This window comes from Pleurodeles waltl, chromosome 4_2, assembly GCF_031143425.1.
Source record: "Pleurodeles waltl isolate 20211129_DDA chromosome 4_2, aPleWal1.hap1.20221129, whole genome shotgun sequence".
Classification (NCBI taxonomy): Eukaryota; Metazoa; Chordata; class Amphibia; order Caudata; family Salamandridae; genus Pleurodeles; species Pleurodeles waltl.
In genome coordinates this window covers 416796189-416810791 of record NC_090443.1, presented here as the reverse complement: position 1 = coordinate 416810791, position 14603 = coordinate 416796189, and the positions used below count along the sequence as shown (strand labels likewise).

At 46.4% G+C, this 14603-nt stretch overlaps 1 protein-coding gene across 2 annotated transcripts in view; it reads left to right on the top strand.

The window, feature by feature from the left end:
• Positions 1–14603, top strand: part of EDEM3 (ER degradation enhancing alpha-mannosidase like protein 3) — a 367252-nt gene that overhangs the window by 45225 nt on the left and 307424 nt on the right. For both annotated transcript variants that reach the window (XM_069231637.1, XM_069231638.1), the window contains exon 3: positions 12413–12513. In XM_069231637.1, coding sequence (XP_069087738.1) covers positions 12413–12513 — 101 coding nt within the window. The remainder of the gene's footprint in view (positions 1–12412; positions 12514–14603) is intronic.

Genomic DNA, 14603 nt, shown 5'->3' with positions numbered 1-14603 from the left:
GGCAGACCCGACATAGCAGGCAGCCTGTGTGCCCATTCCTCTACACACTGCATGAAATATAGTTGTCACCCATCTGGCAGGGCTTCCAGCCCTAAGGCAGGGTGCACTATACTGTATGTGTGGCCGTAGATGCATGAGCAGTATGCCCTGACTGTGTTCTGGCCAAACCTGGGACATAGTAAGTGAACAGAGCAGCCATTTAAAAAAAAAAAAAAAAACTTTCTTTTTCAATTTTTTTAAAATTATTTTTTAACTCTCGGTACATTCTAAAAATTGCACCATAACCACATTTGCACACATCGGGCGGTCCCCACCTCCCCCACACTGCTTCATGATATTCCATCTCTGAGTTAGTCCGTATCCCAAAGTCAAAAGGTACAATAGGTGTGCATCATAGATAATCATTGCGTTCCCTGTGATGGTGCGAATACTGTTTCTCGTAGCCTAGCCTGCCCCACCACTATTCCTGAGTACCTAAGGAGATATCCTGCCCCATTTCTTCAAGTTCAGCAATTCTTATAAGGATCCCTTGCCATGTCTCTATATCCTCCTCAAGGTGTTCATCCCTTCTGACCTGCCATAAGTGTATTTCTTCTGCCAATGCCCATTCCTTGATGTCTTTATGCCACTTTTGTATGTTGGGCCCCCGAGCACTCATCCAGGTAATCGCAACCCTCCGCCTGGCCAACACCAGCGCCAACTGCATACATTTCCATTCCATTTTTTAAATCTTTTTTTTCTTCTCTTAACATCCCCCAGAAGGCACTGCACTGGGGTTCACTCAACTCTTACTCCTCCCCCGCCCATCCCCCACGCTTCTATAAAATTTTGGACCACAACCTCCCAGAAGGTTTGTACTGTGTGACAATCCCATGCGAAGTGTAGGAAGGCTGCTGGTCGCGCATTGCAGCATTGGCAACTGTCATCTCTGCTAGGATCAATTCTATGGAGGAGGCAGGAGTGACATATGTGCGATGTATGTAATTAAAATGTATAAGTTTGAACCTAGCGTTACAGGTCCCCCGACGGAGCAAAGCACATATTGCCTTCCACTGTACCTCTTCCAACAGTGCGTTCAGTTCGCCGTCCCACGCCACTCGAGCCCGCAAAACAGGCTTGGGCATATCTGCCACTATGGCCTTATATATGTGTGATATAAGATGTCTGCCCCCCCTTCGCCTCTCCCCTCCCCTGTATTCCAGGAGTACCCGAAGCAGTACCGAGGAGGGTGGGACCTCCGGGTGATTGCACCATATCTCTCGGGCTATATTAAGGATACTGGAGCCATTTTAATACATGTGCTGGACACTGGTCAGTACGGGTTTCACAGCTACATGATGGCTACTCTGAACCCTGGGTTGTTTGGTATCAAACAGTTCAGAATGATAAATCCAAACTGGTTCCAGTATTGGAGTTATTACAAAATGTACCCAGGGGTCACCTTAGAGGTGCCCCTTGCAAAAGCTGACTACCCTGGCATGGTTGCTGGCCGGTCACAACCAGACTGCCACCACCAGACAAGATTCTGTAACCTGTATTGAGAGATCCTGCTCTGTGGATCCCAGAATAAAGCCCTTCCTGGATTGTGCACTGCCCTGCTAGCGAGCATCAAAGGGCTTACCGCCCTTGAAACTCGACCCCCAAGCCTGCTGCTGGCAGCAGATGGCCACCCACATTGCAACCTCCCATTTTTGGCCGGAGAAGTGGCAGGAAAACACAAAGGACAGGAGGAGTGGTCAGCCCCAGCTTGTACCACCCCTAGGGTGTTGCATGGGTGATGACCCTTTCATTTTCCTCCATCTTCCATGGTAGGAAAATAGCCAATCAGGTGTAGGGAAGTGGCCACTTAGTGGGTGTAGCCACATTAAGGTAGACGACCCATTGGTCACTACTAGGTACTCCCCTGAAACACCCACTAAATACAGTATTTAGTGGGCATCCCTAGACTAGAGAGTACTATTCCAAGGACAAAAGAAGATCAGTAACAAAGAAGACCCAAGGCTCGATGTCCTGCTGCACCAAGAAAAAGGTGTCAAACCCTGCCTACCTCACCCAGGGATTTGACAATCGCCACTGAGAGATTGCATAGATGTTGGACGGACTCTAAAACCCCCAGAGGACCTCCACATTTCAAAAATCACCAAAGATCTCCCTCCAGAGTGAATACATCACTCTCCTGCAATAAGGACCAAAAGATCCATTAAAGGCCACTTCATTGACCGGCTGGTGACCAAGGAACTGGACGCTGCAGCCGGATCAAACTCTTCACGACGGACTGGGAGGACAAACCCTGCAAGTGTGCCAAGTTTGGTGGTACTGCACCTTCCAGCGACTGAACCTCACCATGCCCCAGGTAGTGGTCACCTAACGTCAGACACCCAGAAGGACAGTCCACTGCAGACTGAAAAGGGGCCAGGAGGAGGCCCCAGTCAAGGGACTTTAGAAAAACCTAGGACCTCCCATCAGAGTGCTCCTGCTGACCTGCAAGTGACCCTCAAAGTGACCTACTCCTACTTCCAAGGGCACTTTTGCGCACAGCTCCTGGCTCACCGATTCGCTCTGCACCCTCCCACACTGTACTGAAGATCCAGATGTGCCCTAAGAGTCCCATACCCTTTGCGACCGCGACACTCCAAGGGGACACACTGGACTTACCTTTAAAGTCCCCCTGTGCAGTGCTTTTTCAAGTGGTCCCCTGCAGTGGCCGGGTACCAGCTCCAGCAACTTTCTGCAGCTGCTCCTTCTGAAACCGGGCACCGCCTAAACTTCTCCAACTGGTCCATAGTGCCCACCAATGACTTCGACATACCTGCAAAAAGAGACATTGGTAAAAGCATTGCCTGATTTTATGTGCATATTTAAAATATTTCTCTATTGATTTCTATGGTGCGTAATTGCAAACGAAAAATCAATTTTTGATAAAACTTTAAAAATTCATAACTTAAAAAGAAGTTACCCGATTTTGATCTTGGTCTGAACATTTTTTATAAAAATCTTAAGGATTTTTGTAAATTGGCCTCAAGTTATTCTTTTTAGTGTGTGTGGTCTCATTTAGTGATACTGCGAGTACAAGAAATACTTTTCACTTCTCCAGGATCAGCCTAACTGCTCGACCAATCTGCCATAAAATTGAGAGCATTAGGTGGTCTAGTTTCTACCTCTGTAAACCACCCACCCCACTTCAAAACACCCCATCCACTCCACTTCAATCCACCCCAGTCCTATTATTCCAGTCTACCCCATTCCAATTTGCCCCAATTCAGTCGACCCCACTCCATCCTAATCCAGTCCACTTCACTCTACTCCAATCCACTCCAAAGCACTCCACCCTATTCCACCCCCTCTACACCACTCCAAGACAGTGCACTCTACGACACAATCTACCACTGAACTCGACTCCCCGCTGCTCCACTGTACGAGACACTATTGCCCCCTACTCCACTGTATGACGCTCTGCTCCACCAAATCCACTCTGCAACACTGTACTTCCCCCACTCCACTCTTCTCCCCCATGCCACTCTATGCCACTAACCTTTAGCCATGCTAATCAGCAGCTGCACTGGTGTACAATGTGTCTTAAGCACATTGCCAGAGACAATAGCAGTTGTATTCGTGAGACCTATTGGCTTTGCCATTGATTGCTTTTTATTCTGGTAAAATACAATGTATGCAGTTGATGTATTTTTGAAGTAATACAAAGCAGCACCACACATTGCCTCAGATAGGGTATTGATGCCAGCTAATGTGTTGCACCCAAGTCAGGATTTAACCATTCCCTTCTTAGTGAACTCATTCAAATTCTGCTTTGTGAATTCATCTTTTTTGTCAGTTTGTTTAAGGCATGCAGTTTCACAGCGAAGGGTGTTGGGTCTTCTACTCAACCTAGTGACTAAACTGTCAGTGAAGCTATCTGTTTGATCCCCCATTTCCTGACATTGTTGGTGTGAAATGTACCCTAAAAGGTACCACTATGGACTGGGACTTGAGTAGAAAACGCCCTTTGGTGTGCTTTTGATTGATCTTCAATTTGAGTTGGAAAATAGCTGCTCTACCGTTGCCTTCTGAAGCGGTCTGTAGGATCACAAAATGCCCCAGAGTAGAAATGACTAGCATTTTTATGTTACCTAATATCTGGGAGCGTTTTTATTGAGGTTTCTAATTAGAGCTTCCGCATTCTGCCTACCACCCAGCCACTCATTCCTAGTAATAGCATCTCAATTTGGTACTGAAAGTTTTTTAATATTTTGTGTTGTTTTTCATCTTTGTTCTTGGAATGTTAAAAGTCGTCTTCCTCTTCCTGTATAAAAACACATTCTGTTTTGTATTGGGATATGTGTGGTATGCTCTCAGTCCTATCTCCTACACCCCAATTATCTTAACAGGGTTATCCCTTTGAATTTTCCTCTTGAATCATTGGACTACATCAGCAGGAAACTATTGTTTTTGCCACAAATTGCTTGTTAAGTGAGTGAAGAATCATTGACAGATAATGAATTGAGTGGAGATCACAATATGCTTAAGTGTTTGTGTCCCATGTCCATTGCATCATACAGGTAGGATCTCAAGCCTGTATGGTTTGAAGAGAATATAACCCCAGCTTCCCTTCCCTTTTTATCTGAGAGTATGTCAAGAAACGCAACGCAAAGTTTAGCAAACATTTAAAAACAAATTAAAATAGGAACCCACACACTCCTGACACCCAGACCACACCGTTGGTTTCTTGGCTTTCAGGTTTTGAGGCATGAATGCATTGATGTTTATTTACTGCTTAAACCTTTGTTGAATTATTAAAGAAGTTAAACGTCTGATGGGAGACTTTCATCCACCTTCCTTGTCTGCTGTAACAGTAAAGGACATACATGTTACTCTCTTCCTTGTACTCAGCACTTTTACCTCGGCACTGGCCAGTCTTGGATTTTGGGGAGGGGGTGGTGCCATGTTTTTGGCAATTAGTGAAGGGTGGAATATACAACCTAAGGTCTAAAATGGCATTTTCAACATGGCAGAGTTTGGTAGGGGACATCAGAGTTTGATATACAGAATGTGATGAATAATACATGTGCAACTTCTTTGGCCACTCACAGTAGTTGAGCTTCCAGATTGCATATAGACATCTCATAGTTTTATACAGTCAGGAGTTTTTATAATGTAGGTTGCTGACCTACACAGTTCTGTAAAATACCTAATAAAGCAGCCCAATTGTATCTGACATTATTGTGGACAGTATTTCTCCGCCTTACTTGACAAACCGAAAACTGCACTTCTTGCAAATGCTTCAAGTAGAGTGAGGGGGAGACCATGTAAATGAGGAGTAAGTGACTCATAGATTGGGAGCAAAAGAAGCGAATGGCAGGAACATGACCGTGCTCAAGATTAAAATGGGCATGGCTATCCTGAGATAGAGCAGGGCTCCCATCTGATGGCAGTGCTACATAGAGTTACAGGAATATTGCTGATAATTGTTAGCAGTTTGACCATTACTGCATTAATCTTTTACGAATTTGACTTTATTAAAATGCTGCAATACAGTAGTATGACAACCTTTGTAACCTATCATAATTAGACTTTCCTGTTTTCAGTTTTAATTTGTTGTTTTCGGAGAGATTTGTTTTTCTTTTAGTGTTTTAGAAAATTATTAAAATCATGAGTTATCGACTTTAATTATTTTTTTGCTGAATAACAAAAACATTGGGATGGTAGTTTCCCAATGCTTATAAGCAATTTGACTTTTATGTACTCTCTTTTAAATTCATTCCTATTGTCAGTTATTCCTTCTTCCATCCACCTAACTCCTTCCTGTGTATTTTTTCTCTTTAGGTTGCTCTAACAACATTTTAAGATTTGTCACCTGCATGCCTGCTTCAGTTCCTGGCACTCAGACTTTTCTTCATTACACTGAAGTCCCACCCCATGTCCAGGATGTGCTTGTGTATGACAGTATGATTGCACCTCATTAGGTCATGATTGCAGCAGCTAGGTTAATGCTGACAGTTTAACACCTTCCTGCTGTTCTCTGCTTTGGACAAATGACAAAGATGGACTGAAGATTTTCAACTTGGGACATGTGTTTTGTGGGGTGATCTGTCATCTGTTGTTGAAAGCCAGAGTCAAGCTCCCCTCTTTATCTTGAGATACTGAGAAAAGACTTAGCTAATAAATGTGGTTTTACTTTTCTTGTACTTAATGGTCAGAGAGGAGATGTTTGCTTAGGAATACTAATGCATACTGTTAGCTCTAGGGTCCTTGATAAGAGCAAACTGTACTACTGTATGAAGAAGCAGCTCTGTTAGTGAAGAAACTTTGACTGTGCCTTCAGACATCTATCTATGCTGTTCACATCATGAATTAAGTTATTTTACATTGTTCGGTTGTGCCTATGGGAATTTAGTTGTATAAGGAGGTCACTGCAAAGACTGGTAAGCCTCGATTTTCATCATGCTTGTGGGCCTTTCTGTGAAAGCAGTGTGGGGACTGTGCTGATGCTAGACTGATGTAAGTTGCCAGAGGCACTCAGGTTTGTTTGAGTTCCCCAAGGCACTTCACATTTGTATCTCTGAATGGTTCACAGGTCTACTTCATTTTCCCTCTTGTGAGAAAGAACAGGCTAAACATGTTTCCATTAAATACACCTCACATGTCTAGTACAGGTGATTTTGCTGAGTTTCAGTACCATAATTTCCAAGCACCGTTTTGACATGGTGACAGTAGGAATAAAAGTTGAAATTGATGCATCTGGGGCTATATCCTGAACATGTTCTCCTCCTGTATACACAATCAAAGTCAGTCAATCAATGAAGTATTTTTAAAGCGCAGCTTATCACCTGTGGGGGTCCTAAGGCATGGTAGTGGGCGTGCTGCTCAGTCGAAGGTCCAGGTCTTGAGGTCCTTCCTGAACTGCTTCAGCAAGGGTGCCTGCCTGAGATGGAGTGGAAGCGTGTTCCAAGTCTGCGCTGCAAGGTATAAGAAGGATCTGCCTCCAGCTGTGCTCTTCCTGATTTTTGGGATGGTGGTGAGGGCAAGTTGAGGGGATCGCAGTTGTCTGATGATGGGGAAGGGTGTATAATGTCGGGCGGTGGTTAAGGTAGGCCAGTCCGATGTTGTGCAGTGCCTTGTAAGTGGGTCAGCTTGAAGGTGATGTATTTATTGATAGGGAGCCAGTGCAGGTCTCTAAGGTGGGTGGATATGTGGCTGTGGCGGGGGATGTCCAGGATGAGTCTGGCTGCTGCGTTCTGGATTTTCTAGAGTCTTGTTTGTAACTTCTTTGTAATTCTGGCATAGAGAGCGTTGCCGTAGTCCAATTTGCTGCTGACAAGTGCACGGGGACCGTCATTCTGTCTCTGTGGTTGATTTTGGGGGGGGGGTGGAGGTTGAGATCCAGTTGAAAATCTTTCACAGGAGACGGAGAGTGTGAAAGCATGATGACGAGATGGTGTTGACTTGGCGGGTCATGGATAGTGTGTAGTCCATAATGATGCCCAGGTTGCGTGCATGGTCAGTGGGAGGGGGACGTCTACTATGGCTGCTGGCCACCAGATGCCATCCCAGGCAGAGGGAGTGGAGCCCAGCATGAGGATCTCAGTCTTGTCTGAGTTGAGCTTGAGGTAGCTAGCTTTCATCCAGGTGGAGAATGCTCTTGTTCCATTATGGAAGTTGCACTTGGCTTTGATGGGTCATCGGTTAAGGGGAAGTCGGCATAGGAGACTATGTTGAGTCTGTGCTGTCTGGCGATTTAGGTGAACGGAGTCTTGTAGATATTGAAGAGGGTCAGGCTCAGGGAGGAGCCCTGTGGTACTCCACAGCAGGTTTCTTTGGATTCTGAGGTAAACAGTGGGAGTCTGACTCTGGGTTCTACCAGTGAGGAAGGAGCGGATCCATTCAGGGCCTTGCCGCAGATGTCTGCATCATGGAGTCTAGTGCATAGGGTGGTGTGGGAGACTGTGTCAAATGGGGCGGAAAGGTCCAGGAGGATGAGGGCAGCTGCGTGTCTGTGGTCTAGTATGGTGTGAATGTCATCCATGGCAGTGAGGAGTACTGTTTCAGTGCTGTGGATGCTCCTGAATCCGGGCTGGGAAGGGTCTAGGATGTTATTTGGCTCTAGGAACTCCGCAAGCTGCATGTTGATGACCTTTTCTATTACCTTGGCAGGGAAGGGAGCAGAGAGATGGATCTGTAGTTCTTCATGCCTCTTGGATTAGCAGAGGGTTTCCTTAGGAGCAGGTTGATCTCTGCGTGCTTCCAGTCATTTGGAAAGGTGGCAGTTTCCATTGAGTGGTTGCTAGTCCGGCATAGCTCAGGGGTGATGGTGTCGCTGAGTCGAATAAAGATTTGATGTGATGTGGGAATGGGTCCGAGGGTGCCCCTGAGAGGATGGAGCACATGAGCTTCCAGATGTCTTCTGTGGAGATAGGGGTCCATTGGTATGGAGTCGGCTGCAGTGGGGGTTCATGGTGGTGCTGGTGTTCGGTGGGGCAGAATTTGGCTCTTGAATCCTTCATATATGGCCTGGATTTTCTGGTGGAAAAAGGCGGAGAGGTAGTCATAGAGGTCTTGAGAGGCGGGGAAGGGTATGTCTGAGGTGTCCATTCCGGGGTTCATGAATTCCTTGACGATGGTGAATAGCTCCTTGCTTGTGTGCATTGGTGTTGATGTGTTCTTGAATGGCAGCCTTCGTGGAGGTTCTGATGTGTTGGTGGTGTGCGGTGACTGCGTCTTTATAGGCTGTGTGGTCTGCAGTGCTTTTGGTGTTTCTCCATTTATATTCCAGTTATCTGGAGGTGCGTTTGGACCCAGCAGGGATCCTTGCGGTGCTGGTTTCCAGAAGGTTTCCTGAGGGGGGCTGTGGTATTTGCACAGACTGCTATCCAGCGGAGAAGGTTGCGTGCCGAGTTGTTATAGTTCGTTGTGTCCGGTGGAGGGGAGTGGCTGAGTGCATCTGTGAGCTGGATTTGGATGACCTTGCTCCAGTTTCTGCCAGGGGGTACTTGATGGCATGCGGTGGTCTTGGTGAAAGTGAAATGGATGCATCCGTGGTTGGTCCAGTGGTGTTCCGAGGTGTGTGAGAGGGCGATGTGCTTTCCTGCCGAGAAGACAGGGTCAAGGGTGTATCCTGCTGAGTGAGTGGGGACGTTGACTAGTTGCTTGAGGCCAATGGGGGCAAGGTTATCAAGGATGGATGTGGTGTTTGGGTTTTGGTGGTTTTCGAGGTTGAAGTTGACGTTGCCGAGTAGGATGTGGCAGGTGGAGGCGAGTGCAGGGGGGGGTAACTATGTCGGCAGTGGCTTCTCTGAATTGGGAGCGGGTCTGGGAGGTCTGTTGACAAGGGTGCCATGGATGGATGTCTGGGTCAGTCTTGATTTCGTCTTGATTCGAAGTGCACGTGGAGTGTGTTCCTGTAGACGATGGCGATGCCTCCTCCTGGTCGGTTGAGTTGGTCTTTGTGGATGATTTTGTAGTTGTCTGGTATGGCGGTGGCAATGTCCGGGGCTGAGCTGGGGGTCATCCAGGTCTCTGAGAGGAAGGCGACATCTAGGGCGATTGAGTCAAGGAGGTCCCATATTTCTACTGCATGTTTGACGAGGGAGCGACTGTTGAAGTATGCATCTGAGGTGTCTAGCTGGGCTCGAAATGGCATGTGAAGGCAGACGAAGGAGCAGCTGCGGCAGGAGAAAGGTCCTTGGGTGTTTTTTTGTATCGGCCTGGTGGCATGCTGTGGAGCCTCTGGGGTTGGGTGTGCAGAGTGCTGGTGTCGTACCGATGGGTGGTACAAGAACCAGAGTCCATGGTGCTGGGCGCGGTCCAGGCGCTGACGGGTGCAGACAGCTTTAAGGAGAGGGTGGCCGGGGGGGGGGGGGTCGGCCAGCTTGGAGGCAGAAAGGCGGGGTAGCGCATCACAAGGAGGGGTCGGGCTGCAGAGACAACAACAGCAGGGAAAATAGAGTGGGATTCAGCAGCTAGAAAAACGAGAAGCAAATAGGGCTAAAGAGCACAAAAGTGAAAGAAGTGGCAGAAAGAGAGGAAAAGCAGAGAGAGGCAGAAGGCAGAAGACATCAGAGACACACAGCCAGCCAGCAGAGGAGGGCCTTGAACCCACAGAGCCAAGCAGACTCAGTGCACGCAGGGAAGCAGCAGTGGGACGAGCATTGCCAGAGGAGCGATGTGAACTCTGAACAGAGGTCAGTGAAAAGTCACTGAGTTTTTGAACCAGTTTTTGCTTAAATGATGCTGTCTGCAGCACATTCTAGGAAACAGAGCAGAGGCTCCCTTTTCCAGGTTCTCAGCTGCACTGTCTGCAGCTTACTCAGTAACTCTAGATTTTCTGTGTTAATGTATGCCTAAATAAGGCATAAGTATGCACACAGTCTTTAAAATTCAGAGGACCCTACATTGAGTGCCATTTCTGGGATTTTAACATTGGCAATTTATCTGTTGTTTTAGTATTTGTAATGAATTGCACAGATGCGTTTAGAACAAATTTAAGGGGAGTCATGTTAGTTTTTGAAGGCCTCTTAGCGATTCCGCTGTCCAAACTAGAGATGACCACATTGAATCAGAATTTGCAGCTCTTCTTTTTAAACCAGATATTTAAGATTGTAAACGGAATACAGTTGTTGAGTATTTATTGTGACATTATTAAGGGGTCCTTTCTTGAGAATGAGAATATTTTGTTTGGGGAGGTTTGAAGAAATTAAGTTTATCAGGACTTAGTTTTATAAAGTGTCACGTTAGCCATATCGGAGTCACTTTGAGTCTCTCCCTTAGAGCTGATTTTTAGATCTAGCTGAACACCAACATGTTGGTCAATATTAAGCCTCTGTTCCCCAGATAAGGTTGTGTGGTACTGCACAAAACGTGAGGAGAGCAGGATCCAGTATGGACTCTTGTGGAATTCCACGTAATAGGATTCATGTGTACTGTTTTCCATTTCTCCTGATTAAGATCTCTCTCAGTATTACTTTATGCCTTCAAATCTAGTGCCTTCTAGGCCTATCCTTGGATTATAGTGAAGAGATTTTCGGGATCAAGTGTGCCTGAGACTTCTCTGAGGAGCCTACAGTAGAAGTGGGATGTGTAATACAATTCTCTTTTCTATGAGGCACAGCAATTATAGATATGATTGCCATTTTACCTCCACATTCCTCTGTCCTTCCAGATTGCTTTTGGCTTAGCAAGTTAATATTCATGTGTTATAACAACTGTACAATGACAACATTCAATTATGTTGCCACAGAAATAGTTAATCAGTTGCCAGCCTGAAGATGTCAAGTTCTTCTATGTCTTCAAAATGTTTAACAGAGTTTTGACGTGTCCTTTTTTGAGGCAACTGGAAAACATTCTCTCTTTCCAAGAGCAATTAACAATATTTTGCCCCGTAAGGGGAGATATATGGATCTAAAGTTTTGGTTAAGGCATAATCATGATTTGAGGGTCATGCCTTTTTTTTTTTTCCTAAGAAGTTGGCTTAGATAGGTTCAAAGGAGACTCAAACTGTCATGAATTTCCCTCACAGATGTATGTATTTTAGCTGTATTATCTGAAAGGCCAGAACAACATTTTATTGATTCCAAAGTTTTTTCACGGAAACTAGCAAATTTACCACATTTTAATGAGTCCAATACAGCTTGTAGAGGTGGTTTAGCAATCATTATTAATCAAGTAAAACACCATTTTTGGTTTGTATTTTCATTCAGTAAGTTATTTAAAAAATAAAATAAGGCTTTGCTCTTTATAGTATTTTTTTCATGTAGGTTTTTCTGTCTAACCTTTAGAATGCTGTGTTTAGGGATATATTATTTATGTTGCCATATCCAGTCTTATCACCTATTTGTTCTCTCTCCATTGACGTCTTATGAAACAAAGCTAAACATTTATTTTTCGCAATTTTCAGAATTATTAGAGTTCCGTCATCTAGAACAGAAGCTGTGATAATGTTGTTTAATAGTTCACCTCTTTATTGTCTGAGTGTACTGGTTATTCATTAGCTACATTCATACAGAGAGCAGCTGGGTGAATTGACTGCAGCTACGTGAATGGACTCTAGGTTTCTGCATTGATTTGTGGTTAATATGTGTTACCTTTTTATTTTAGTATTAGAAAAATAAATTTGTAAGGGAATCAATAGATGGTGTGATCAGCCAACTAGCATAGTGTTCCTAGTAGTTAATTATCTTTCTTTGGTGATGTTCAGGGCTAGTGTGGTACTTTTTATGTTGGTGGTTTTGACTGAATATTGAGAGAGTGTGAGCTTATAAGAGATAAGCAATATTTTTGGCTGCATTGTTGCTGTTGTTTCTCCTGTGGATATTGAAATCTCCTAACTTAACAATTATTTGAAAAGTTCTTGGTGTTTTGAACAAAGCATTTTTTTCTTTTAGACTACTGCTAAGCCATCTTGTTCCTTTCTTCTCCTCTGCAGGATCATGCATACCCAGCTGATGAACTCATGCCTTTAACATGCCGTGGGAGAGTCCGAGGACAGGAACCAAGTCGAGGGGATGTAGATGATGCCCTGGGAAAGTTGGTATTTCTTTTTTTTCCTGAATTTTCTTGGTAAAGAATTAAATTTGAAAAGCAGGTTAGATCATTTACCACAAAGTGAAATATTCTTAAGAAAACGTTAAAAAGTTACTGATGTGTGAATGGAGACCTTCCTAGTGAGGTTGGTGTGTAGTATGTTACAGTTCATAACTTTAAATCTTTTGGAAAAAAAAATGAGGACACATTTCAGTCTGTCAGTCAATCATTTGTAGAGCGTGCTACTCATCCGCTAGGGTCTTAAGGCGCTGAAAGGGTGGCAGTGGTGGGAGTGCTGCTGCTCGAACAGCCAGGTCTTGAGGGGTTTCCTGAGGGTCAGCAGGTCCTGGTCTGTTGTAGGTGGACGGGGAGGGAGTTCCAGGTCTTGGCGGTGTAGTGGGGGAAAGATCTGCCGCCTGCTGTAGTTCAGTGGATGCTAGGGCAGTGGCGAGGGTGAGGTTGGCGGAGCGGAGTTGACAGTTGCGAGTGTGGATGGTGAGTCGCTCGTTGAGGTAGGCAGGGCCAGCGTTGTGGAGTGCTTTGTGAGTGTGGATGAGGAGTTTAAAGGTGATCCTCTTGTTGACGGGGAGCCAGTGTAGGTCTCTTAGGTGGGCTGAGATGTGGTTGCGGTGTGGGATGTCGTGAAAGAGGCGTGCGGAGGCGTTCTGTATGCTTTGTAGTTTTTTATGGAGCTTGGCCGTGGTTCTCGCGTAGAGAGCGTTGCTTTAGTCCAGTCTGCTGCTGACAAGGGCGTGGGTGACCGCCCTTTTGGTTTCAATGGGTATCCATCTGAACATCTTGCGGAGCATGTGGGGGCTGTTGAAGCAGGAAGATGAGACTGCGTTGACTTGCTGGGTCATGATGAGCACTGTGTCTAGGATGAAAGCTAAGTTGCATGCGTGGTTGGTGGGTGTTGGTGTGGTTCCCAGGGTGGCTGGCCACCAGGAGTCGTCCCATGCGGAGCGGTTGGAGCCGAGGATGAGGATCTTCATTTTGTCTGAGTTCAGTTTTAGGTGGCTCCTCTCCATCCAATTGGCAATGGCCTTTATTCCGTTGTGGAGGTTGGTTTTGGCGGTGGCGGGGTCCTGGTGAGTGAAAGGATCAGCTGGGTATCGTCGGCGTAGGAGATGAGGTTGTGGGGTCGGACGATGTTGTCGAGCGGTACCATGTAGATGTTAAAAAGGGTTGGGCTGAGTGAGGATCCTTGGGGAACGCCGCAGATAGTCTTGGTGGCTTCAGAAAGGGAGGGAGGCGGACTCTCTGGGTTCTGCCGGAGAGGAAGGATGTGATCCAGTCCAGGGCTTTGTGGTGGATCCCTGCGTCGTGTGCGAAGGGTGTGGTGACAGACGGTGTCTAAGGCAGCCGAGAGGTCTAGGAGGATGAGGGCCGCAGTTTCGCCTTTGTTGAGCATGGTCCTGATGTCGTCGGTTGCGGCGATGAGGGCGGTCTCGGTGCTGTGGTTTCTACGGAATCCGGATTGAGAGGTGTCCAGGGTGGTGTTGTCTTCCAGGAAGCGGGTCAGTTAGCCGTTGATCTTCCTGATGACCTTCGTTGGGAAGGGGAGGAGGGAGATGGGCCGGTAGTTCTTGATATCTCCGGGGTCCGCTTTGGGTTTCTTTAGCAGGGCGTTGACTTTGGCGTGCTTCCAGCTCTCCAGGAAGGTGGGGGGTCTTGAAGGAGCTATTGACGATCATACGGAGTTGGGGGGCAATGATGGCGCTTGCTTTGTTGAAGACATGGTGGGGGCAGGGGGCAGAGGGTGATCCGGAGTGGATGGTGCTCATGGTTTTGATGGTGTCCTCGTCGTTGATGTGGGTCCAGGAGAGCATGAGGTTGGTGTCGCTGGGTGCGTTGGGGTTTGAGGTGTTTGCGGTGGTCGAGGTGTTGAAGCTGTCATGGATGTCCGTGATCTTGCGGTGGACGAAGGTGGCGAGGGAGTCGCAGAGGTCTTGCGAAGGAGGGGGTTCGAGGGAGCAGGACCAGTTCCTTGACGATGTTGAAGAGCTCTTTGCTGTCGTGCACGTTGTCATTGCAATCCTTGTAGAAGGATCTCTTGGTGGTCCGGATTAGCTGGTGGTGGTTGCAAATGACTA